Source organism: Carya illinoinensis, chromosome 1, assembly GCF_018687715.1.
Source record: "Carya illinoinensis cultivar Pawnee chromosome 1, C.illinoinensisPawnee_v1, whole genome shotgun sequence".
Lineage (NCBI taxonomy): Eukaryota > Viridiplantae > Streptophyta > Magnoliopsida > Fagales > Juglandaceae > Carya > Carya illinoinensis.
The window spans coordinates 53,443,300-53,470,801 of NC_056752.1; the positions used below are offsets into that span (position 1 = coordinate 53,443,300).

Here is a 27,502-nt window from a genome sequence, read left to right on the forward strand (position 1 = left end):
GCTCCCTCTCTTTCTCCCTACGCAAGTCCCTAATCATGAGGATTTATAATTTTATCCAAACATTTTTTCTTTATAAATTGGATAAATAATTGTTATTAATTCAAAATTTAAATTATTCACTCACAATAGATGAGCTTCATATCTTCTGTTTATCTCTTTCGAAATCATAAAAAAAAAAAAAAACATTTCAAATAAAAAATTATAAAAAAGGAAAAGAATCTTTATATTTTTATTTCTATTTTTCATTTACGAATTTTAAATATTAAAATTGAGTTCTTCTGAATTTGGATTTAGGCTATTCGGAAAGTGAAATAGTTTGATCATTACTATTAATTATCTTTTTATTAATATTTTTTATTATTTATAAATCATATGAGATTTTCGGTATCTAAATTTAGTCTCAGGTCTCATTTGATTTTTTTTTTTTTATAAGATGAGGAGAATTGATTATTGTATCTTATATTTATTTTTTAAAATATATAATGTGAGATGATGATTAACCTCCTCTCATTTCATTTCCCCATCACCTAAACCAAAACTGTGTCGTTGTGGCCGATATATAAGTGTAGAAGGGGAACGGTAGGTCGTATGAGGTTGGGAAACGCAATGCCACGCGCCCACGTACGTGAGCCATCACGTCGATTCAAGCTTTTTTTTATTGTTTTTTTTTTTTTTTCTGGAACATGTAGTTGGGCCACGTTTGTGGGGTCCAGGAACTTAGATCTAAAACAGTACTCCGAACGCGCTTTTTCTAGGTCGCGTGGGATTTCGGGTGTTAGTTTTTATTAGTATTATTATTCGCAGGGCACACGTTAGCCTAAGCTAAGGGGTCAGCCCGGTCAGGTTAGGCCCCCATGAAGTTTGACCTGTAAAAGAACTGTTTGTTTTTGCATTGTAGATTGAAAACGCCTTTTTCTCAGAAACCTTTCATATTTTGAATGTACCAAACTACCACTGGGAATTCTCGAGCCTTGTATTTTTTATATTATTAAATTATTTATACAAAAAAAAAGTATTGATTAAATATATAAAAAAAGAATTTATGTCAGCAGAATTCAAAGAATACAACATTAGGGCTGACTTTTATAGTGTCTGGAAAAGGACTGGTCCCTTGCCCAATCAATTAACTTCAAACACAAAAGTTAGTCAATGTCACATTGTTTGAGAAAATGTACTTCGATTAAATAACTATTGATGCCTTCAAAATAAATAATTTCTTTTTTTTTTTTATAAAAAATAAGATATTCTATGAGGTCAACCGAAATTAGAAATCTAGACATAACAATTCAATTAAAAAAATGATTAAATGTTATTTTTTGTCGAGTTTCCAGACTTTAAATTGTAATTGTATCTTAAATTTTTTATAAATTACTCTTTTTTAAGCGAAAATACTTGCATATTCAAAAATTATATATAATATTAATGCAAAAGAAAAATAGAAGATTAAAAAATAACCCAAAAAAAGAAAGGGCTACTTTAGTAACCTCGTAGAAGGAATTTATGAAAACAAGTTGTAAAGAAAGAAGCCAAAAGGAGGAGAAGGTGGCAATGCAAGCATTTCAAGAGGTAGAGATCAGACACAGAATAAAACAGAGAGGAAGAGAGAGAAGATGAAAGGGAGGAAGTGAGATCATGTGAGTCCCACGTTATTGCAAGAAGCATTGCGAAAACGATAAAGTCGAACCCACCACTCTTGTCGGAGACTGACTGCCTTGGATATTTCTCACAGGGCCGTTAGTCATCATTATCTCTAAAACAAGAAAGGGTCATTATTTTCATTGATTTATTTATAGAAAATAATGGCTTGGGTGGCTTTATCTCCATCCTCTCTCTCAGTTCTCACATGATACATCACATGCACAACACATTTGGTCCACTCTTTGTTTATCTTTGAAAGGCTTTGCAGTTTGCTTGGTGGCAATGGCTGAGCTGCGGGGACAACCACAACTACAGCCCCCCTGGCTTTTCCGTCCTCCACTTCAACCTCTTGGACTGGACTGGGTCACGAGACCGTGTAGCTCTTCGAGCCTCGGATCTTGAATTCAGCAGTGCTTTTAATGTTTCTAGGACAATACAATTCTCATCCCACAAAAAATTATTAATTTTTGTTCAGGACATGTAATATTCCTCTCATGCCATTGAAAAATAATGCCTACACAACAATTTTAATGGCATTAACATTATGAATTTCATAAATTTTAACGTAGAAAAGTCACAAATTAGTTTGACAGTAGGGTTTTGTGTAGCCCCCCGTGCATCAAGTTCATCCATTCAGTAAAGTGTGTGAAGTCACATGCATGCCGTTCATCCATCCTGTAAAATCTGCAACACCCTTGATATCTAGGCATATCCGCAGACCCGACCCGACACGACAAAGTTCCGATCCGACTTGATTCCATGTGCTACCGAAACGTAATGCCCAAGCCGTTTTGTTTTCGGGTTTTCCAATTGTATTTTTATTTGTTAAATGCTCTCCTGCAAAATGCAAATACACCTTGACTTTCCCGAATCCCAACCCACATTTTCTCCTGCAAATACATATTCTCGTGCAAATGATCATTCCCGAATCCCCACTCACCTATATTTATTGGGCAATATATATATTCCCCACTCACCAATACACATATATTTATTTGACAATTTATATATTCTCCTGCAAATACTCCATCCCGAACCCCCATGCAAATACAGGTCTCCTTCCTGAATCGCCACTCACCATCACTAACCTCACGGCAAAGCCAGCCATTTACCCAACAGAAAATGTTCTATGACGTACCGGAACTTAAAAGCTAGTCCATTTCTCTATTGATCATCAAGTCCTCACAAACGCACCGAAATGAAGAGGGTAAGCGACACGTTTTCTTTGGATAACCTTCGCGTTTTCCTTTGCTTCTCACCACACTTTCCTTCAATGTCGGATTTACGGCCACTATCTTGATAAAGACTCGCCGATAAAGGCATAAGATTTCTTGGAGATCCTTTAGTAGTTATCAGATCTGTGGCCATTACTGACGACAACCCAGAAGTTCAAAACCATCGTCAAATTCGGCTTAAAACGGGTATCGGGTATTACCCAATTGACAAGCAAACGTGTTTCGGTTAATAACCGCTTTCGTTTCATCTAAGCAGGTCGGGTTTTCTCGGGTCGGAAAGTCAGGCGGGTGGGACTAACGGGTTTTTTGTACAGCCCAGTCACAATATCACACTCTTATTGCCATTATTTTTTTCGCTGATTCCCACATTGATCTATAACAAATAACCCATTGAATATAAGCCACGTAAAATCAACGTTGGTTGCCTCTCTTATATGAAAAAACTGTGGCCTTTTTTTTTTTCCCTTTTCTTTGCTGGCCAAGTACTGAAAGACAAATCAGGCCAGCTGAACTTATTTTAAGCTTGCTTAACAAATTCAGCAGAGGAACTAGCAAATCATAAGCACAAGCATATTCCCAAAAATAAAATAAAAAAAAAGAAGGGGGGGTGGGGGTTGGGGCAGGCCGGTGTTAGGACTTAGGAGGGGTAAGAATCCTCTTCCTACTGTTGCAGTGCTTTCATGGAAACCATAATATCGTTGCTCTTCATATATAACCCAAAATGCGAAAGAATCATCTGATTACAATCAATCTTAATAACCTTGCAGACTTGAAAAAAGGCATAGAACCTAGCTCAGTATCCGATATAGGCTTAAGCCATCCGGGCAACATAGTAGAACCTGCACAATCCTCAATAGTACAGGACTAACTGATAACCGTGGAGATTAAGCTGAGAAGTTTCAACGTAAGATATTTATTTACTCCCATTCTTTAATTATTTGGATTAAGTAGCAAAATAAGAAATAATTCATAAATTGGTTGTCGATAAGTATAGAGAACTAATTCGTAAATAATTTATTTACAACCAATTCACTTAGGTGAAGTGAGGTGGAAGTCAAAAGTAGGTAAGTATAGAGAACTACATTAGTGTTTGACAAATGCAGCTAAGCAAGGAAGAACGTGAAAAGGACTACAGGATGATACAGCTGAAACCAAGAAAATGGATAAACACCGTGCATTGTTTCCCATGCCAGCAGATGAGAGGATTGGAGAAGATACAATGGCTAAAAAAAACAAGCAATAGATAGCTCCAGTCATTAAAGCGTTCAAACAAGGTCAGTTCACATACTTTGGCAGCAACTCTGTAAGGAGCTACAGTGGCTTGGCACCACCATTTTCTTGGACACTATTCACTGGAGTTGTCGAGCCACTCTTCCTGGTGTGGCTCGATTGCCCTGTAATGGTTCTGCCCATGAACTTTCCGGCTTTGGTCAGTCCACTGCCAACAGCTCCAAAGCCACTCCCAACAATCCCAACTCCAGCACCAACGCCACTTCCCACAAGCCCCACACCAGCACCAATGCCAGTTCCCACAAGTCCAACCCCAGACCCAACCAATGATGCTGCTCCGTCAACTGCATCCATTGTACTGCCTATGACTCCCGCTTGTTTCAGTTGCTTTCTTTCTTCTAGGATCCTCTTCTCTTCTTCTAGGGCGATCAACTGCTCTTCCTTGTTAAATTCATGATACAAGACCTGAAAGTCATACATAAACAATAGGCTTGAATAAGAATTAACCGAACAGAACACATCACAAAACAAGGGAACTGAATAAATATAAATCAATCAGAAGAAAAAAAAAAAAAAAAAAAAAGAGAGAGAGAGAGAAGGGAATAGATATAATTCTATAGCAGGGCCTCTCCAAACACAGAGATACTGAAAGAGAAGTTTTAGCAAGTGACAAGGTCGTGCAGATAATAGATTAACATTTCTAAGTAAATGTTTACCTTGATTGTAATTGTTCCTCTATCCTTCTTATCTTTTATTTTCAGCATGTCAAGTGATGGTAGCAGTCTCAAGTCAAACTCTTTAAGGATGTCAGCTTCAAGCTCAATCAAGGGTAGCTTTACTATTCCCAATCTCTTGTCTTGCCCAATGTCCTTATCAAAGACCTGTTTGAAGAGCTCATGAACATTCATACGTTACTTGTAACAGATATATAAGATTTCAGACTAATGACAGAACATTTTGGGTCCGATAACAGTTGGAAAAAAAAAAAAAAAAAAAAAGAAGAAAAGGGAAGACTCAGTGACAATTAGGCACATCTTTTTTTTAATAAATAAATATATTATATTGATCAAAGAATGGCAAAGTCAGTACACAACTCTAATTCCCTAACTAGGTAGGCACATTAGAGACAAGAAAATCATGAAGGGCCATGCCATTAAAATCCACAGCAATAGCCCAACTACAAAGAGTTCTAAAAAATAAAACTTTAAGCTCCTCCAACGATCGCTCTTGGTCTTCAAAAGTCCGCTCATTGTGCTTCTGCCACAAGCACCACATAATGCATAGAGGGATCATCTTCCAAATGTCTTTAATTGGTTGCCTGCCTCTCATGTTTGACCAACTAGCCAGAACTACCTCCACGGTCTTCGGCAAAACCTAGGCCATATCCATTCGAGCAAAAACCTCATTCCATAGAATCCTAGCCGTATCACAATGCAAAAGGAGATGCTCAACCGACTCTCCCCCTCCTCTGCACATGCAACACCAATCTGCAATGATAATCCTCATTTTCCTCAAGTTATCAGTGGTGAGAACCTTGCCCAAAGAAGCAGTCCATACAAAGAAAGAAGCTTTGGGAGGTGCCTTGTGTCTCTAGATCTTCCTCCAAGGGTACTAAGTATTGGACTCTTGAGTCAGGACCTTATAGAAAGAACGAACGGAAAAAGTACCTTTGCCTGCTAGAGTCCACCACATAACATCCTCTTGTTGTCTGTTTGGTCTTATAGAGTATAAGAGGCCATAGAAATCTGCAAAGCTGCTTATTTCTCAATCCTGTGTAGCCCTACTAAAATTAATGTTCCAAAGTATCTATCCCCTCAATATCTCCATGATCTTCGCCACTGAAACATCCTTAGCACTTGCAATCTGGAAAAGAGAAGGATACATGTCTTGTAAAGCCCCGTTGCCACACCAAACATCTCTCCAGAATTTGATCCTTGATCCCACACCCAACTGAAACTTAACATAACAGTTAAAAATCCCCGACCCTCTTCTTATATGTTTCCACAACCCAACTCCATAGGCCCCCCTTCTCTAGTACACCAATCCCCCCATAAACCACCATATTTCTTCTCAATCACCAATTTCCATAGTATCTAGTTCCCTAGCAAATCTCCATAGCCACTTACCTAATAATGCTCGATTGAACACCCTTAAATTTCTAATCCCCAAACCTCCACCCAAGATAAGAAGCCGCACCTGCCCCCAGTTAACCAAGTGAAACATGAACTCCTCCCTCGTACCTCCCCGCAAAAAATCACGCTGGATCTTTTCAATACGGGTCGCCACACTTGCAGGTATTGAGAAAAGAGATAAAAAATAAGTAGGAAAGTTAGAAAGAGTACTCTTTATCAAGGTAATCCTTCTACCTTTCGACAAGTACATTCTCTTCCACCCCGCTAGTCTTCGCTCTATTTTCTCCATCACTGTATCCCATATCAAAGGCGCCCTCAATGCACTCCCCAATGAAAATCCCAGATAAGTCATAGGAAAGGCGGTAATCTTGCACCCCAACATCCTAACCAACTGGCGTATGTTTGAAACTTCCCCAATTGGCACCATTTCTGATTTCTCTAAGTTCACCTTCAAACCAAAAACTGCCTCAAAGCAAAAGAGTAGAGCCTTCAGAACTTGCATCTGATTTTGCTTCGCTTTGCACATAATAAGAGTGTCATTTGCAAACAATAAATGAGAAATATTAATAGTACCTCTATCCGGGGTACCAATCGGGACTCCGTCTAGAAAACCATTTGCAACCATAGCCGAGAGCATCTTTCTTAGAGCCTCCATAACTATGACGAACAACAAGGGTGACAACGGGACCCCTTGTCTCAAACCACGAGAACTATGAAAAAAACCCATTGAACATCCATTCACCAACACAGAGAAATTTGTTGTAGATATGCACCATTGGATTCACGCACTCCATCGCTCCCCAAAACCACATCTCCTAAGCAAATGAAGAAGGAAATCCCAATTAATATGGTCATAAGCTTTTTCCATATCAAGTTTGCACATGATCCCTGTGTTCCTGGCTTTCAGACTACTATCAAGGCATTCATTGGCAATTAGCACCGCATCCAAAATCTGTCTACTTTTTACAAAAGAGTTTTGAGGTTTCGTGACAATCTTCCCCATTACCTCACTCAATCTGTTTGCAAATACTTTAGAGATTATCTTATACACCCCATTCACTAGACTAATAGGCCGAAACTCCTTAATCTCTCTAGCCCCCACCTTCTTAGGTATTAATGCAAGAAAAGTGGTGTTAAGACATTTTTCAAATTTTCCAGTCACAAAAAACTCTTGAAACACCTTCATGAGATCCTCTTTTAGCACTTCCCAACAGTCTTGGAAGAATCCCATAGAAAATCCATCCGATCCTGGAGCCTTGTCCCTGGCCATTTTCCTTACTACTTCAAAAACCTCTATTTCCTCAAGATTCATTTCCAAGCGTGACGCCTCGCTCGATCCGATGGTATCAAAGACCATCCCATTCAGTGGGCGCTGCCATCCCACTTGCTCCGTTAGTAAGTTCTCATAGAAGTCAACTACATGATTGTGGATTACCTGCTCATCCCTACGTTCCGCCCCTTCGATTTTCAGCATCTCAATATTATTATTTCTCCTATGAGAGTTTGCAATTCTATAGAAGAAACTCGTACTTTGGTCTCCTTCCCGCAGCCACAAAGCTTTGGACTTTTGGCGCCAAGACATCTCTTCTAATAATAACTCCTCTCAACATCTGCAACCAACTCAACCTTCCGATCTTGTTCTTCCTGGGTAAGTGGTTGTACCTCTTGAAGCCTTTTTATCTCCTGAATTTCCAACAACTTTATTTTTTTGTTTTCCCCAACATTACTGAATGACTCCAAGTTCCACACTTTTAGGTTCCACACTTTAGGTCTCTTTTAAGTGGTTTCAAGTTACCTGCAAAAATGAAACTAGGAGTACCTTGGAACTGATAGGAAGACCACCATTGTTTGACCCTATCTACAAAACCTTCTGATTTTAACCACATATTTTCAAATTTAAAAGGCCAACAACCATTACGCACTCCTCCACAATCAAGCAAAATAATGATCTGAGCCAATACGGGGCATACGCTTTTGCCATACATCTGGGAAATGGCTTTCCCATTCTGATGAAATTAAGAACCAATCCAATCGAGACCATGACTGGTAATTAGACCAAGTAGCAGTACCCCCAACTAATGGCAAATCCATTAAGTTTAGGTCAAAGATACACTCCAAGAACTCCTCCATAGCTGTCCGCAATCTTCTACTACCAGAAACTTCACTTGGGAATCTTACAACATTAAAGTCTCCCTCAATACACCATGGGAGTTCCCACCAGTTATGGACCCCAACTAGTTCTTCCCACAGCAAACTTTTATCTGTATCTAAGTTAGGACCATAGACACCTGCAAAAGCCCACCAAAAGTTATCGGCGACACATTTAAACGAGCATACTACCGTGTACTGCCCAACAAAATCCTCCACCTTCTCCACCGCCAGCCGATCCCACATTCTTTTTATTTCTAAAACTGTATCTATAAATTGTCAGGGATGATGCACGTCCCAAAAATAGTAGAACTAAGCATATGTGTATGCATGTGCACAAAAACAAATTAAAGTGCACAAAAACAAAACTTTCGTTTCAGATGAAAAAATACAACCACGAGCTCAAAAGATCCTACTTTATAGTGTACTCAATTTGTATGTCCTTCACGTCTCTTCCAACATATCTTGAAAATTAACCATCTCGTGCTTCTCTGGTTCTTATTCAAATATACAATATCCACAATCTATGCCCGAACTTCATTTGAAAACACTAAATTTAAAGAGCTCAAAGGGTTAGATTTATCAACCAACCTTGTTCTTTTTATTTCTATTCCTACATGCATCACCTCCCAGGTATCGTGGAGTTTTTTTTTTAGGGGGGCTTTAACTTTATCCTGTGGATATATGCACATTATAGACTGAATCCTATATCCCTACATCTAAAAAGAAGAAAAATATTGTCATTGGTAGAAGGCACTTATTGCCACAGTAAAACTTGAATAGAACTAACCATGCTGAATTATATGATAGATTGCTTCATTTACGAATTTGAAATGAACTTGCATTTTCTAACAAATTTGGTTGTCCAAAATCTTTAAAAAAAAATTAAAATACTGTAATTTTAATCTATGAGTATGTTTCAATTTGATTAAGAAGAGCATACATTGTCATATTGTAACATACGAACCTATAATTTAGGTTAATTCAGTTAGAAATTATTTAGTTATGTTCTGATTATATTTATTCTTTTTATTAATTACTTATTTATTAAATTATCTCTATGGTAAGATTTTAAGTAATTAGATTGCTACGACACGTTTTCTAGAAAGATTAGTAACGTCTAGTGCCTCGTATAGGTCACGAGCTACGACGTGAGATTTCGGAAGCACCGCTAAGAGGTAAATAGTATGATCATATAAATGTACGCGTAATGTAAATATTATAATTGGGTATGATAATATGATATGGTTTTGATGGTTATCTACGTTGCGCTAAGAGCCAAGTCAAGGTTAGATCGCTTTCACGAATTTCTATGAATTACGATGATTTACATGAAAGTAAGCCTATATATATGTTATGCTTTTATGGATTGTTGATTAATGGATTGAATGTTACTAAAATCACATGGAAGTCATGATATGATCATATAATAATTTAAGATAGGTATTCTATGAATTAAAATAGCCAGATCATGCATGCTTCATTCATGTAGTACTTAGACCATATATGCCATGTATTGTTCATGCAATAACTTAAGTCAAGCATGCCATGTAATAAATAGCCAGATCATGTATGACATGTTCATTAGTTCTCAGATCATGCATGCCATGAAATGTCATAAAATGATTAAATCATGTTAGGCCATGTCATGCTATACTATACCATGTACAAGAATATATCATGTTATGCCATGCCATGTACAAGAATATGCCATGCTAGAAAAGTCTAAAAAGTCCAAGAAAATTATCATGCATCAAGAAAGATAAACATTTTAAGGTAACACGGACCCAAGCGTGTTTACCACAGTTATGCTAAGACGGTACCACGGACTCAAGCGTGGTTACCACAAGTTAAGTGAAACACGGACTCAAGCGTGTTTCACTCCATGTCATGCAAGTTAAGTGAACATGGACCCAAGCATGTTTCACTTCATGTCAAGCAAGATGAGTGAAACACAGACCCAAGCGTGTTTCACTCCATGTCAAGCAAGATAAGTGAAACACGGAATCAAGCGTGTTTCACTCCATGTCAAGCAGGATAAGTGAAATACGGACTCAAGCGTGTTTCACTCCATGTCAAGCAGGATAAGTGAAATACGGACTCAAGCGTATTTCACTTCATGTTATGCAAGTTAAGTGAAATACGGACTCAAGCGTGTTTCACTACATGACAAGTTATGTGGTGCCATGGACTCAAGCGTGGTTCACCATGAAATAAGTACAATTCAAGATAAACAAGTTACTCATGCATTCACGCTTCATGTTTGCCATGATTATGAATGTTTCCGCTCATGTTAATCCATGAATGTTATATGAAAGTTATGATAAGGCTTTAAAAATCAAATTTATGCTAAGCTAGATAGTATTTTACGGTATGATGAATTATTTACTGAGTATTCGACTCATTTTTGTTGTTTGTCTTTTTGTTTTCTTCTATGTTGATTGCCACAGATGGTGATTATGATGATGCAGAGCTGGATGGCCAGGAGTAGATTTAGTATAAGGACTTAGAAACGAATAAGTGTCATTTACACAAGAATTTAGTTTCTTTTATGTCATTTCAATAACTAGTCTTGTTTAAGATTAGCTCATGTTTTGCGTTAATTAGTTTCAAGTTTCAAGACTATTTATATCCTTTCAGTTAAGTTTCTTTCAATAAATGAGGTATTTCAGAGTAATGAGTCTCTTTACCGGGCCTTTTATCATGTTTGTTAGTAACGTCTCTATCATACGGGAACGGGGTGTTACACATAACTTGGCTTATATATTGGATGTGGGAGGAGGAGCAAGGTACGATGTAGAGTGTCAAGAGCTGCAAATATAAAAAGCTAGAGAAAACTGGCAGAAGAGCAGAAATGACAAATAATAATAATAAAAAGTGTCAGCAGACTAAAACCTCGAGTATAAGGGTCTGTGTCTCCTTGTCTTCTGCAATCAACTCAAATGTTTGATTCCAAACAGGATTGAGGTTGTTTTCAACAACATTTGTTTTGACCTTGAAGAGTGGCCGAATATACACAACAACATAAGGATCAGATTTTCCAATCATTTCCATGTTCTTCAAATCATTTGCCTTCACAACTGTCAAGACAATCTTTCCCTGTGGTTTAAGCTCTAATTCACTGGATAAAAACCAAGACGAAATGTCACACTTAACCAGAAAAAAAATAAGGACCTTCTTGAGATGGACTGAAGTACTGAAGAAATTATCCAAACTATTTTACAGGCACTGCATATCTTTGAGCATAAACGAGTGAAAATGAAAAATATATCTACAGGAAAACTTTGTTGACCAATTTTGAACCAATTTTGATCTCTCTCTCGAATTTGAAATAGTTTTGCTGTAATTTGATATATCATAAAAAGAAATTATGAGGAAAGAAAAAAACTATTAGTGCCTAAACTCCTTTCCTTCTCAATTTATTTCAGAAGATGATGATGATGATAATAATAATATTATTATTACCTTATATCAACAGGTATACCACCAATTGGAACAACAATCCTATGGGGCCACTGGAGCATGTCTGTGACAATTGTATTCACAGTATCCTACCAAAAAAGAAAAAATAGATAGTGTAAGCAGCATAATGAGCAAGTAAAAACACAACATCAATCAGAAGGAATGAAATAATAAGATGTGAAACCACAACTTACATCAATCATATCTGAAAGTCCAGGGATAGCAGTTAAGCTTCCACCAACAGCCTTCAGAGTATAATCGATTCTAGGCTTGGGCTGATTGAAGTAGTTGAGAATTTGTCAGTTCCATTATTAATAAAGAATAATTACTTATCCAAAAAAGAAAAAGAGAGTCGATTCCAAATCAACTGTAACTGAATTAAAGAAAAAAAAAAGTAACTTTTCGATCTTGCAATTTGAAGTCATATTGCATCAGACATGGTAAATTGATGCTTAATCGCTTAGGCAGAAAAGGGTGGGGAAGAAAAAACCCTTGACGCGAAAGTTATGTACTTCAAAAGGTTAGATTAAATCCATGCATATCATGCTTAAAAAGGTTCAATGAAAATAAACACATAAAACCATTGCCCCCATGTTCTATTAATACTTTGAGAAGAGCACCTCACAGTTATCACCCTTATAATCAATGGACGCCATTAATTTATTATTCTTAATATACATTAACAATACTTCTTGTCAGATAAAAGTATAGGTAACTGGATCGGTTCAACACCAGTACCATTTTAACCAACTTAAATAGATATTCAATAAGTAGAAATCAATTTAACAAAACTTCATATATTTGCCAGCAATTAAAAAATCTTCACCCAAGTACCTCGGAAAGGAGGGCAACAACAACAGCAGAAATACAAGGTATATCTTCAGCAAGTTGGAAGATAACACGAATGACAGTGAAAACTTGAAGATCCTTCAGCTGTGACAGGTGGTACCACAGAAGTAACTTAAATCAATACTCTCATATACCATAACTTGATTTGCTATTAACATTAAAAAAAAAAAACAATTCAAGTAATACTGCTCAAAGTTGTTGATGCACCAACCTGAATGGGTATTGAAGCAACAAGAGCAGCTTCAGCTCCTAATATGATGCTTGGATCACCACCCCACCGGAAGTCAATATCCATGGTAATCTGACCTTTCTTAAGGCTCTGAACACGGATACCTGCATCAAATTAAGTAATTATACAGGAAAACTATGAGTAACTGATATATGATTATATGCTTAAAAACAATGTGCAAAGGGCTGATTTTTTATGGTTATATTGGCAAGAAAACCATTACAATTATATCCCATAACTAAGTGAAAACAGGAAACATATAGGCAAAAAGTACCATACAACTTGAAAATGAGTATTTAATAATAGAAGAAAATAACTTCAGGAGGAGTGAAAAAAAGGCCCTGCTATTGATCATAAGAAAGGAAAAACAAGCACTCCATGATGATTCCATAAGCCGGAAGTGTGTCTTAGCAACAATATATTTCAGGGGCTACAGACCCTTGAGTAAATATTAACTTGCAGGATATTAAGATGGACCTCATAAAATACAGCATTCTTAAAAATCATAGCTGTTAAGCAAAATAATAGCTTTTGCTTGTTAAAAATTGTGCAGTTTAATCAGAAAAGCATTTCGCCTTCGTGCAAAACATAATTATCTTCCTTCTTATGGCCTCGTCCAGCAAATAATTTGTGAGAGTCCATATTTGGGATCCATGGATCCTCTCAGATGTTAATTGATCTGAAACACTTCCAACGTCCGTAGGAACTAAGTAGGAAGTTGGATGATTGGAAAACTTCCTTTTCTTGATTCGATTCGAGTACAAATTTGATTCCCCACACTTTAAAGCCACCTTTGCCTTGTGATCGGAGTTGTTATTATGACCTATCTCAGTTTCCGCCAGTAATAATCAAGATTGTTTGGTTAACAATTCTCCTTATTGGAAACTTTCACTATTTTTTACAAGATTGCAATCTTTCACAGGAAGAGAGTATCCCCATATCCACCAAACAAAGAGGTCACACTCTAACAAAGCTTGCAATAATTTCAAATTTTGATGAACTAGTTTAATTACCATAACACAAATCCAAGATTTCCCATAAAAAAACCCTCACTTATCATTATCTTTAAAATTTTGAGAGACAGCTGGAGATCTTTTTTTTTTTATTCCTTGTTTTTCACCACTGTTGAGATGTAGACAAGGACATGTAAATCTTGAGCCTTTCTTTTCTTCACATTAGAGCTTAGTTCAAAAATCAAAGTAAACGAGTTTAAAGCAAGCGGGAAACAGATGAAAAAAGGGATGGACAACAAGAGAGGTGGGGAGCAAAAGATTAACAGGAAACTCAGTTTTATGCATTGAATGAAATGACAAACACCCAGCTTAAAGGCTGATTAGCTAATGAAGAAGAAATTTTCATTCAACTGAAAGAGGGGCAAGCAAGCATATTACTTAAGGAGGAGGCAATGTTAGCTTTAACCATACTTCGAAAACAGTGGAGGACTTAGAAAGGACTTGTAGTACTTCCATACATATTCTAAGAACTTATCGTATGGATTACATTCTTATAATAATTGTAATGACAGTCAGTAAGAAATGTCTAAGGTATCTCCATGACATAAATGTCTACAGTATCTCCACGACATAACATTACTGCTAGTTAGACAAATAGTGATGCGGGGGTGCACACAGAATTTAAAAATTAAATAATGACTCGTACCTTCAATTTTGGGTGCCACATTACCAAGAGACAATTTGCTGAACTTAAGCGAAGTAATTCCAGTTGGTCTGTATTCTTCTAGAAGTGGTTCAACAGATTCTTTTATTACCATTTCTCCTGCCTGACAATAATCAAATCCAAAATAATTCAGAAAAAGAATAGGTATATTCCTCCAGGGCAGTTGCTTGATTTTCTGTATTCTCTTTTCCTCTCTAGAACATAATATCTCCCTTCCTCCCCCTTCACAATGGCCTCCCCTGTGAATCAATTTTATTCATTCCTACAACAAACACTTGTGCACACGTTAAAACTCTCAGACTAATTCCTAACATCAGTAGTGTTTAGGATACCCAAACTTAGTTTTTGCCCCACATAAGATCTGGCCACCAAGAGGTAAGCCACATCTAGGGTGGCCAGAGATTGGCCACCTCGGTGGCTCGGTTAGCCAAGGGTGAGAGGCACCAATAAGGTGGGTCAGTGCCTTGCCAAGGATGAGGGGGTGCGATCTCCCCCTCCGCCTCACCCGCTCAGCCCCCTCCTTGCTCAAGGAGGAGGGGGAGTGTTCATCTTTCTTTTAAAAAAAAAAAAAAATTGGTGGTTTTTTTTCAAGTGCTTTTGGAAATCCATCTGATACAAAAGTTTTTGCATGGGTATTTAGGACCGAGATTGTCTCAAATGAGGAAACATCTTATAAGTTGGAGGATTTTTAACATCCAAACATGGCTTAAGTCCCCATTTCCAAGGGATATGTACCACAAAGCTTACGGATAAAAGCTCATTATAATTAGTATAAGAAAAGTCATATGCCATAATTCACTCTTGAAATATGTAACTTAATCCAACTGAAATTAATTCCTTCCAAGAAAATTTCAGTCAAGACAAGTGGAGACAGAGAGATTATGTTCTTCAATAACTAAAAGAAAATTCATTGCTGTCATGATTATCAGTACATTGAAGGGGCTGAAGTCCAGCAGGGGTGCCAAACTTGATAATTGTGTGATTCTGACCAGAAAAGAATTCAAGGAGAATTTGGCATATAATAAAGGGGCATATCAAGAAGGATAGCAAGTTCGGAGGCTTACATCTGCAATGTAAGGCCACAATTTGCTCAGTTGCTTGTTTAGCCACTTTACCTGAAAATTCCACCAAAATGTATCATAAGTAGGCCAAGAAATTCACAAACGAACAAGCTTTTTTTAACACTGCCTAGCATGGTTAGCCTCCAAACTGTGCAGCTCAATATCAAATGTATGAAGTGGCAGCTACAAGTTTCGGAAATGAAATTAACTTGCTCAAGATTGAATGCAAGATTGAATGAACTTATCGATCATACACAATTGTTTATATTGATAAGATTTAAGGAGTTCTCAGAAACTTAAAATTGTAAGCAAGACAAAGATAGGAAGGATTTTTTTTTTTTTTTTTTTTTTTTTTGAGTGGGCAATATTTTTCTTTGGGATGGAATGGATTTTGGAGAGCCTACACTAAGGCCTGTTTGGGGTTGCAGTATGAGTCTTAAAAAGTGCTTAAATAGCCTTAAAAGCTCTTTAATAGAAAAATTATGTTGTTTAGATGTTACATATTAAAGCACTTTTAGGCCCCCGTTTGGAACTTAATCTGAATCGAGTTTAGTCTAATTTTTAGGAGTGGCTATATGTGACACAACCCGTTAAGCCGACACGAATACGACACGATAAAAGCGAGTTTAGGTTTAACCTTAACGGGTTCGGATCAAAACAGGATGACCCGTTAAGACACGATTGCTTAACGGGTCAACCTGTTAAAAAAGATAACTTTGCATTTTTACCCTTATACCTAGGTATAAATAAAAACTAAAAAAAAACTCTAATTTCCTAACCCGCACCGTGCACACACTCTAATCTTCACTCCAGACATCACTCACGCCGCCCCCTCCCCTCGATTCTCAGTTCCAAAATACCCTAACCCAGTGACCCACGGTAGTATGGTACCCACCTAAGCCACCCACCTCCCTCAAATGTCATAGCGTCGCCGCTCAGCCCTCAGTCGTCGGTGTCCCATCTCAGACTCTCACCCTTGGTCTTGACTCTCAATCGTGTCTCTCAAGTCTCAAAGAGCAGCAAGAACGCTCTGCAACGGGCAATAGATAAATTGACTAACAAAGGAGATACCCTTTTTCATCATCCACATCAACCCCAACTTTGTCAATGAGTCTCTTCAACAGCTTAGGGATTTGATTTTCTCCAATTTATGGTTTTTGTTTGTCGATGTCCAAAGGTTAGGGATTCTAAACGTCAAAAGTCTTGTGGTTTTTGGTGAAGCCCACCTTGGTTTTTGTCAAAATCTTCTCAGATTTGTGCTCTTTGATTCATGTTATGACTTCAATGTTCTTCATGAGTTTTTTGGCTCAATTTTATGCCTTCGATTTTATGCTTACAGGTTCTAAAAAAACTGATAAGTATTTCGTTGCAATGAACAAACCGCCGGGCTGGAAAGCTTACTCTTGCTTGCCCTGTCTCTGTCCGCTCTATCTCTGTCTCGTTCTGTTCCTCTCTATTTCTCTCTCTATCTAACAGGTTTCACTTCGACTCCACCATTCACAGAATGTAATGTATCATTAAATCCGAGAAGCTTGATTTCCATGTTGGATTCTACCTAGTCTTTTTTCAATATTGCAAATACTTCAGAAATATTCTAATGTGCTTATTAATCAACGTGTTGTAATTCAAATGCCTCATTGAATTTAATTCAGATTGTGTTAGATCTCTTTTTTTTTCTTTGTTCTAATTTAATATTGTTGTTGTTTGTAATTAGAGGGTTCTAAAATTCTTGAAACTTCTTATACGTGGATTTACAAGGATGTTGAGCTTGTTTTCCCTTAACGTTTCATTTTGTAATTTTGCAGTTTGTAGCTTATACTTGTGTTCTTGAGTGATGCTGATAAGATCTGTACCAAAAATTTTGGAAAGTGTGTCAAATGTTTTATATTTTCTTTCTAATCGTCTTAATGTTTTAGCACATGGTAGTGTTAAGTGTTGGAGAAGGCTGTTCAACATTTATTGCTTTGGTTTTCTTTTCTTTTGGTCAGGAAGTGGAAGAACATTGTGGATCAGTGGGTGAAGTTGAATAAACCTGGAGAACAGATTTTTGCTGCTCTAATGGGTAACATTATGCTCAAAAATTAAATGATCTCAGTTTCCCTTGTGCGAAAGATTTGAAGATTGTTGAAGCACAAAATGGGGCTAAGAAATTAAGCTAAAAGTTGTTTTTTTTTTATACTGCCCAATTGGTTTCCTTGTTCTCTTGATTTGCCATAGCAAAGCCTATCTTAATTCTAGATTGTCGGGTAAATACTATCTTAATTATTTTACTGATACCATTTTTTTAATAGGAACACAAGATATGAAATTGGAAGAGTTAACTAAAGATGTTTTTTTTTTTATAAGTGGAAGAGTTAACTAAAGATGTAACAGAGTTGGAGAACAACCAAAGCAAGGATGACACTACACTTCTTCAAGTTCTAAATTTGTTTAGATTTGTGTGTGTATTATCATATTTGGGATTGTAACATTAATATTATTACAATGTGTGTTTATCATATTTGGTATTGTTGGGATTTTAGTTTCGGTATATTTCTTGTTTGAATTGTAATTTTAGACTTGTAGTTAGTTTTATATATTTTTTTTAGATATTGTGATTTTAATATTCATATAAAACTAATCAGGTCAAACAGGTTAACGGGTCGTGTTCGTCTCCAAACGGGTTGAAACGGGTCGTCTCATGTCTTGTTAATCTATTTGGTAGGATTCACTGTCGGGAAGAGTCAGGTCAACCCGTTATGTTAATGGATCGTGTTAAGGTTTGAAATTTTGACACGATAAATTTAACGGGTCATATTCGAATTAAGCTATATAGTATAATATACATGCTTTGACACAACACGAATACAACATTTTAACACAATTTGACACCCTACTAATTTTAAGTTGAGTTTAATATCCAAACACTCAACTCTCAAATCACTAAACTCATCTCAACTCAAAACCTCTTTACATATAAGACCCACAACATTATTCAACTCAATACCTCTTTACAAGCAGGACCACAACCTTTTTCAAATTCTCATAAATACATCTAAACTTATCTTAGATGGGATCCACAAAACTCACTCCACCATCTCAACTCACTACTATTCATAAAAAACTCAACTTATCTCAACTCAACATCCAAACAGTGCCTTAATCTCAAACAAGCTAAAAAGTACATTTGAGGGCAATCATCATTTTCATGCTTTTTCTCAAATGTGCTTTTCCGAATAATGCAATTTTAAAAAGACTGTTAATGGATGAAAATACCCAAACAATTTTAAGATAATTACAACTTTCAAACTTTTAAGAATATGGTCATAATATTTAAATATTCAAATAATCGTCATTTCTACCTCAGAAATCAATTTTTTAATTTGTTTCCAAATAAATGTAACACGTTTAAAAGTGCTTTAAGCATACGATTACCAAACGGTAAATAAATTTTTAATAGTAGAACTTATTACTTAAGTTATAAGCTATATTTTCCACCACAATCCCAAACATGCACTAAGAAATTACCAACAGCAGTTCAGCTAGTAGAGATAAAAGTAATTTAGTGATTAAAGTTGGCGACGGACAATTTATTGAATCTAGGCCCCTTATCCCTAGTAAATGTTTATATCTACTCAAACCAATCATGAAAATGAAACTCTTTTTAAATTTCACGAATATTGACAATCCACATGACAGTTCAATCACCATTCGGGGCATATTGTGAAGGCATTAAAATAAAATAGCACAATGTAAGGATGAGAACTAGGGCAACACTAGGGAGTTCTTTATGTCGCTAATCTTATGACTGATCATGTTTCTAAAATTCAACTAAGATACGTGCCAAAACAAAGCAAACCATATGATCTTTTGAGTCCTCTCTGTTCATTATATCAAATGTTAGAAAAGCTGAGGGGAAATATTCCACTCAGTACGTAAACGAATAAGCATAATGATAATAAAAAATAAATAAACAAAAAATAATCAACCTGTTCAAAGACGGGGAAAGATATCCATTCAGGAAAATTATCACCGCAAATTTTCTTCAAATCATCCCGATTAAGGGATCCAAGGAGTTTTATATCAACAGCCTGCAAAAGAATAGAATCATTCCTAATATTATTAACCAAGTAAAACGATAAAACCTATATCTGAAATCACATCTATGAAGAATGTTAGCTCAGCTAAAGCTGCTTATCTAACTGGTTCTCTGAAATGAGACTCAAAAGAAAATCAACAAAAAGTTTGCTTCGTGTGACTATTTATAATTAGGAACACTGACTTCAGTTTTGATTCTTTTTACAATCATATTACGAAGGTGCTCATAAGGGAGATTGTCCAAGTGAGTATGAAAATGAAAAATAAGATACATACACAAAAAATTGCATCTCAAACCAGAAGTAGCAAGGATCGCCCCATAGTTTGTTCTAGTTTAAGCATCACAAAAAAAAAAAAAAAAAAAAAAATCGAAAGATATATATTTGCAACTTTTCTCCACCAGTTTTCGTGTAAACTTAAAATCCCTAACCCACCGAACCAATCATTCAACGCAAATCTCCAATTTAAACATGAAAAAAGAAAACAAGAAAACAACAACTTGAGACAATTCGAGAATAAATATAAACAGAAATAAACTTTGGATGCATCCAAATTTGGGTAATACCTTAGCAATTCGCTTGGTGCTTCGGTACCGCATCATTTGTTTCCATCCCGCCATCAATGCAATCCCGAATACCATCCCCATGAAAACCCCCGAAATTAACCCCATTTTCCTTTAATCCAGGTTGCAAATGAACAATTCCCCAAGAAGCAATTAAATCACAAAACCGAATTTTCCCAAAAAAAAAAAAAAAAAAAAAACCAGAGAGAGACCTACAGAGTAACGAAGGAAAGACAGCGAGTGGATCAGGAAGAGATAGAGAGAGAGAGAGAGAGAGAGAGACAAATGGGAAGACTTGAATAATTGGGAGCGACACCCCCAACTTGCTTGCTCGATCGCTGTAGAAGTTAAATCTGCGTGTCTGGAAAGTGTCGGTTACTTTTGTTTGCAGTTACTTGCTGGCTCTAATAACTGTTGGGAATCAGGAACTGTCGGCATTCTCGCCCAGATTTTATATTATCGGAGCCAAGGAAGCATTGAATTCAATGAGCTGGCACTGGTAGGGCATAAGCAAGAAAGAGGCCGCTTTCTACCCTTTTGGTTTTGTTCGCCCGTTCAGACCTCCATCCATAGCCATTTGGTCCAGTCCTTTCACGTGTTCCGTATAAATAATATTAAAGAAAAGTAAAAATATATTTATTATTATTTTTTATCATCCTTTCATTAATATCAAATAAAAAATTTACAAATAAAACATGATTACATCATAAAAAAATTAAAAAAAAAATTGATGATATCGAAGAAGATCTGGCAGCATATATCCACGGACGGTATAATCAGACTTGTTTCTGCTTGATCTTTATTTATTTTCTGTAGTGGGATTGCAAATCTCTTTCCAAGATTCGCCATTTTCTGTTGTTACTCGTCGTTTTGATCCAATAATACCAATATGGCAACACGTTTAAAACAACAACTATTTCTTTATTTACTCAAATTCATCGTTCTCGCGTTGTGTTGACTTGAAACAGTTCCGAATTTGATATTTGATTTTCAATTAAAGACGTTTTTTCTTTACAAATTATCGTTTAGCGGTTATCAAAATTCAAAAGGCATCCTGACTTTTCGTTGTCGCCATCTGAAAAACAAAAATACTTGGCTCCACTCACGTCTAGTCTATAGATCTCCAAATTTTTACCGAACAGAAGTACTAGGTACAGTGGGAATATATAATCGGCATGTAGTAGGATATACGAGAAGAATAAAATAAAAATAAAAAAGATAAGACAAAAATACCTTTTTTTTTTTTTTCTTTATTATTATTATTTTTTTCTAATCTTTTTCTCATCTTTATGTCCTAGATGACTAGCAGTTTTGAAATGAAAATTAAGAGTCGAAACTCCAAACTCCAACCATTGTTAAAAAATAAGTATGTAATATGCATCCCCTTCCATAATCCTCCACTTTGTTCATTTACTCATTTTTCTCAGACTCTTAACACGCAAGTGTGTCTACCCAAATGCTAATAACCCTTCAACCAAATGCAAAACTCTCTCTCTGTCTTTTACTTTCTATCTGTAAATTTTGGTAGAACTACTATGCAAAATATTCCAAGACTCTCAATCTAGATTCCAAATTCTTGTTTTGTTCTTTTCATGCCACCATTCACGTTTATTTCTTAAATTTAAATTGAGAATTTTTTTTCTTCTTAATTGAATAAATTAATCTCGTGTATATCTCAGTACTTCGTAGAGCACGAAATTGGGAGGTTTCGTGACTGGGTTGTCTTTGAATTTTATTTGCAGTGAAAATATCGCTTTTTTCAATTTGTGCAACTCATCGTTGATCTCGAAAGTCGTCTCCTTCGCTAAAGAATCATATTTTTTTCTGGCTAACGTGAAGCACAGTCTATTGAAGAGTTTATAACAAAATAAACACTTAGAACTTATTAGAAAAGAGAAATGAGACAATTGAGAAAATTGATAAAGAAAGGACGATAGAGAGAGAGAGAGAGAGAGAGAGAGAGAGAGAGAGAATTATTAAATGGCGTCGGTTGAGTGTCATTTGTATCAGGTGTTTGCAACAGGCATTTTCCTTTGCCAAATAAGGACGACAAAACAATGAACAATGTCATCCTGTCTAGTGCAAATTGTGATTCGAGGGCAAAAACAGTGAATTCAAACTTCTCTTTGAAAATTATAGTTAGGACGTAGAAGTAGAACAGTACTCTCGATCTTTGACCACTGAAGATCTTCCTCGGTCATCCTCCATTAAACACCTTCGAACAGTATTGCTAAGTTCTAATGCCTCTCTTGGAGCCACGGTCTCTGTCTGGCCACATCTCACCTTCCCTGCTTTAAGGCTATGTTTGGTTATCAAGCCTAGTCCAATTCAATTCAATTCAACTCAACTCATTTTATCTAATTATTATAACTTTTCAAACTTACAATACAAAATATAATAAACAATTCAACTTCTTCAAATCCTGAAATAATAATATTAAAAAATAAGATTCAAATAATATTTTATTTAACTTTCAACTCAACTCAACTTATCATCTAAACCGACTTTTAAAGCTCCAAACCTTATAAATGGGTGATCGGAGTTCTTTTAAATTTTCATCTCCTTTTGTTAATTGTGGAATGCGTAACTAATCATTTTTTTTATAGTTTTTATTTTTTTAAAAAATAATTTTTTTAACAAAAAATTTCATATTTATTCAATTTAAAAAAAAAAAATTATGCAGCATATTTACAGTATGCACGTGGCACCCCCGACGATTTTCAATTTTTCCTTAATATCATATCATATGTATTTTATCTACTCATTGTTACAAATAATAATATCTAGTTTTCATATATTTTTGCGTTTCTTTTGTCTTGTTTTGTCCTGTGTGAGGCTTTTTTAATTAATTTTGATTGATTTATCATTTATATAATAATGTTTCAGATTTGAAGTTCAACGCATCCCAAGACATAAGAAATTATAAAGCTTAGAAAAAAAATCTACAATGTTTAATTTGAAAATAATGGTTAACATTTGAGGCGAGATTAATTTCTTATCGACAACTAGGAAAGCCAATTTGCAGGAAGTTGCCAGTTTAACTTTATCTTTTCCAACCAAATTTTATGATTGTAATTTGATGGGAATCTACGTTTTTTAAATATTTTATTTTTAAATATAAAATATTTTTTAATTTTGATTTTTAATTTTTGTTATCAAATCACATGTATTATGAGATATCCAAACGAGTCCGGCCTTATATGCAACATCTTATAATTTGAATCTTCACCCATCGCTCTATTTCTAATTGTTCAAAATTATCCATAAAAGGGTTGGAGAAAGATATCAAACATTTATTTTGTAAAAGAAAAAAATTTTAACCAAATTTTATAAAAATAAATTTATAAATTCTCGTGATTGAATGTGATATGTTATATTATAAAATTACTTTTATGATAAAATAAATTTAATATATCACATAAAATCACATTAATTTATAAATTTATATTTGTGAAATCTCTCTTTAGTTATAACAATTATATTTATAAAATAAAGATCATATATAGTTGTATACTTTGTTCCTTTACACACAAATATATATATATATATATATATATATATATATATATATATATATATTATAACTGAGGTAGTAATACAAGAGGAGAGGAGAGGTTGAGAACCCAAACAAACGTCCCAAAACAAATATAAAAAACACACGGAAAAAAAAAAACTGAAACTAACAGAGAAAAAAGGCTTCAACTCACACACATACGAACGTTGTTATTAGGCTAACAACACAAACATTAACCGAAAATTACACTGATTTAATGGGAATAGCCCGAAGTGGCTGGGCAATACGTAAGGTAATTCCAAACGTTGTCTCCCTCATGTCCATGTCTTCTGGCTTCATCTCATTTTCAAGCTTCCAATTAAAGTGGTGAAGAAGAGAGGCCAACATGAGGGGTACCATCCGATTGGCCAAAGGCAATCCAGGGCATATTCTTCTTCCAGCTCCGAAGGGAATGAGCTCGAAATTCCTGCCTTTATAGTCAATATCATTATCTAGAAACCTTTCAGGCGAAAACTGGTCTGGGTTTGGCCATATGCTCGGATCTCGTCCCATTCCCCACACGTTGACTAGTATTTGTGCATTCTTTGGCACCTTAAAGCTACATATTTCTACGTCAGCCTCGGCTTTGTGGGGGAGTAGTAAAGGCACTGGTGGATGCAACCGAAAGGTTTCTTTCACTGTCGCGAGTAGATAAGGTAATTTTGATATGTCGGATTCTTGAACAAGCCCATCCTTGCCAATGACTTCTTCAAGCTCTTCTCGGACTTTTGCCATTTTTGGGGGATTATGTAGTAACTCTGCCATTGCCCATTCCACCACGCTTGATTTTGTGTCGCTCCCTGCACTATATAAATCCTGATAGGAAGTATGTGAGAGCTAAGTTCAGAGGTTCTAGGTTTACTGCTATTCAAAGAAAGCAATACTGCATTCATAATTCTCTGCTCTGTTGAAGATTAAGTTATTAACGCTAAGATGATTTTGCATTAGGAAGATGAGATTAAAAAAAAAAATAAAATAAAAGATAATGAATCACCAGAAGCAAATGTTTGATATCGTCGTAGCTCAATTCTGAATTATCGTCTTCAACGAGACTAAGGAGGGAGTCAAGCACATCGCTGCCAGCCTTCGAAGCCTTAGACGTTGCTCTTAATTGCAGGCGTTCATTGATAATACCATCCAAAATCTCAAACAATTTTGCAATATAAGCTGTCATCCTCCGGCGTGTACCTTGCGGATCAAATAAACGAAGTGCTGGGAAATAGTCTGCAATATTAGGCCTCCCACCTTCTTCCATGGTACCCATTATAAGAGCCTGGAACTCCTGGGATGTATTCGAACTATACTGGGCCAGGTCAGTGGAGAATAACGTGTTTGAAATGACATTAAAGACTGTTGTGAAGGCAACTCCCCCAATATCTATCGCCTCACCACTGTTACAGCTTGCTCCAATATGGGCAATTAGCTCTTGAACCTTTTTATGTCGAATGGCTTCAGTGGCATCCAGCCGTTGTGGAACAAACATTTCCATGGCTGCAACTTTCCTGAGACTCCTCCAACCAGTCGATGTGGGCAGCCACGCCATTGAGAATTTGTGGTGGTCAAATGCTCGGGCCGCATCCGGGATAGTTCGGCTGGAGAAGGTTTGGTCGTGTTTTTGCAGTGCTTCTTTGGCTATGTCTGGAGAGGAAATGACTATGGTGGTTGTGCTGCCGAGCTTGAGAGTCATTAAGGGTCCATATTGTTTGGAGAGCTTGGCGAGAGTTTGGTGGGGTTTGTTGCGCAGCTCCAAGCTGATGTTGCCAACAATGGGAAAAGCCTTGGGGCCAGGGGGAAATGAAGTGGGATTGCCAGACTTCTTCCGGCCCCCAAGACCGGAGGCCAGCACATGAATGGATGCGGACACAAAGGTAATTAACAGCAGCAATGCTATGTAGTCCATTAGGTAAGGAATTCGTTTTAAGCTGCATGAATGAGCGAAACACCATTTTATAGTAGCTTTCTGAGGAGAACCATTCCTGTTTCTGAATTACGAAGGGTAAAAAATGTGTGGTGTTAGTAAGCGGACCCACACGGGCCACACCCAACTCAATAATCGGAAGCCCCACGTAGCGTCAGCCTCGACAATTGCTACACCCAAAACATGGTCGATACTACGACATTATTTTTAAGGAATTATTGATAAGTCTAAGAGCATCTCATTTGTCCAAAATTTGAATGATTTATGTAAAATAGACTCACATTAAATTGAATAAATTTAAAATATTTTAAATTTTTGTTATAATGATTGGCTAAAAATAAAAGATCATTTTCATTTACTAAAAATTAAAATATTACTTTCTTACTCATATATTTTCATTTCACTAATTAAAACATTAAAATATTCTATACTTTCATTTCACTAATTAAAATATTAAAATATTCTACACTTTTATTCTAACAATTAAAATATTATACACTTTCATTTCAAATGATTAAATGACTTTAATTTAAATATAATATAATTATTAATAATATTAAATTGGTAGCATTATAAAATGTGACAAAAATAATTTTTTTAAAAAATATTAATTTAATAATATTTTATCATTATATAGAAAATAAATGACTAATTCAATATAGAAATTGAATTTAGACGAAATAGATAAATATAAAAAAATATTGATATTGATTAAATTTAAAGATGAATTTGATCAAATTAACGAGAATGCTCTAAATACTGTATAAAAACAAGAAACATCGTAAAGATCCCTAGGTGTAATATATATATACACACTCATACACGAGATTCAACATTGATTCGAGAGATTTAAAAATTTTGGCATCTTAAAAGGCTAACAACTACACACTATATGCTTATAAATATAATAAGAGAAAGGCTTGGATCTCGATAATAGGTCCGATCATTTTTTATTAGGATCTCAAGCATTTCTTTCGAATGTATATTTTTATTTTTTTATTTAATGATTAAAAAATTATATTTTAATAATATTATAAACAATTTTAATATTTAAGAATACCAAAAATATGAATAAAAATAAATAAATAAAAAAAAATTACCTTCTCGGTAGATTCTCGGGGTCGGGGATGTAGCACTTACTCATATAATAAAAAGCTTGATCACATTTTACACAAGTTGCACGGTAGAAATAGGCGCTTGTTTCTGACGGCAAAGATGATCATAGGATCTAAAACGTGTACGGTCGTGCCTCCAAACTGAGAGTGGTGGGACCGATGACCGACGCGCACTAATTGAATGACATAATAGATAAAACGATGTGTTATGCATAGAACTGAGAAGCTCAATAACCTGAGACGAGCGGGGAATATGGACATATGCAGGTGTAGTAATGATCTTGGATCATAAATAAATTTTATTTATATATCTTCAGATGTCATTCACTACCTGTCTAGTTCTTCTAATTACTTGAAATAAAATAAAATAAACGTGCCTTGATGTGAATTGATGTTTTCCTCCATGAAGACTCTAGACGTACGTACCAAAAAAATTTTGGCTTATTATTGAGCAAACTAACCACTTGAAGTATGCAAGGTGGGGGAGATCAGGTTTGCACGAAAGGATTGTGTCAGCAAGAGATCATAGCGTTTTCACACGTGCACACGTACACATACAACCCTTTTCACCATATACATGCATTTCTTTGACAAAAGGCATGAGAGTTTGCAAAAG

At 35.8% G+C, this 27,502-nt stretch overlaps 2 protein-coding genes across 2 annotated transcripts; both read right to left on the reverse strand.

Moving 5' to 3' along the window:
• Nucleotides 1–3,862: 3,862 nt before the first annotated feature.
• LOC122286450 (calcium-dependent lipid-binding protein-like) lies at nt 3,863–20,854 on the reverse strand. Its single transcript, XM_043095419.1, has 12 exons — nt 20,517–20,854; nt 20,304–20,412; nt 19,630–19,731; nt 15,665–15,715; nt 14,583–14,703; nt 12,906–13,027; nt 12,680–12,778; nt 12,040–12,120; nt 11,849–11,934; nt 11,279–11,504; nt 4,820–4,984; nt 3,863–4,568 (listed from the first exon to the last, which is right to left on the reverse strand). Exons 2-12 carry the CDS (start codon nt 20,406–20,408, stop codon nt 4,185–4,187), a joined length of 1,542 nt encoding a protein of 513 aa, XP_042951353.1. The 5' UTR covers nt 20,409–20,412; nt 20,517–20,854; the 3' UTR covers nt 3,863–4,184.
• Nucleotides 20,855–23,860: 3,006 nt separating this feature from the next.
• LOC122286466 (cytochrome P450 76T24-like) lies at nt 23,861–25,773 on the reverse strand. The gene is made up of 2 exons (XM_043095420.1): nt 24,848–25,773; nt 23,861–24,669 (listed from the first exon to the last, which is right to left on the reverse strand). The coding sequence occupies exons 1-2, from the start codon at nt 25,751–25,753 to the stop codon at nt 24,058–24,060; spliced, it is 1,518 nt and encodes a 505-aa protein (XP_042951354.1). The 5' UTR covers nt 25,754–25,773; the 3' UTR covers nt 23,861–24,057.
• Between the last annotated feature and the right edge of the window lie 1,729 nt (nt 25,774–27,502).

What these genes read in the sequence shown, in the direction of transcription:
- LOC122286450 (XM_043095419.1), bottom strand. Translation starts at nt 20,408, where the DNA reads ATGGGGTTAATTTCGGGGGTTTTCATGGGGATGGTATTCGGGATTGCA. An exon ending in GACTTTCAGATATGATTGAT is followed by an intron (nt 11,935 to 12,039) that starts GTAAGTTGTGGT and finishes CTTTTTTGGTAG; the next exon opens with GATACTGTGAATACAATTGT. An exon ending in CACAGACCCTTATACTCGAG is followed by an intron (nt 4,985 to 11,278) that starts GTTTTAGTCTGC and finishes CTCTTCAAACAG; the next exon opens with GTCTTTGATAAGGACATTGG.
- LOC122286466 (XM_043095420.1), bottom strand. Translation starts at nt 25,753, where the DNA reads ATGGACTACATAGCATTGCTGCTGTTAATTACCTTTGTGTCCGCATCC. An exon ending in ATATCAAACATTTGCTTCTG is followed by an intron (nt 24,670 to 24,847) that starts GTGATTCATTAT and finishes ACTTCCTATCAG; the next exon opens with GATTTATATAGTGCAGGGAG.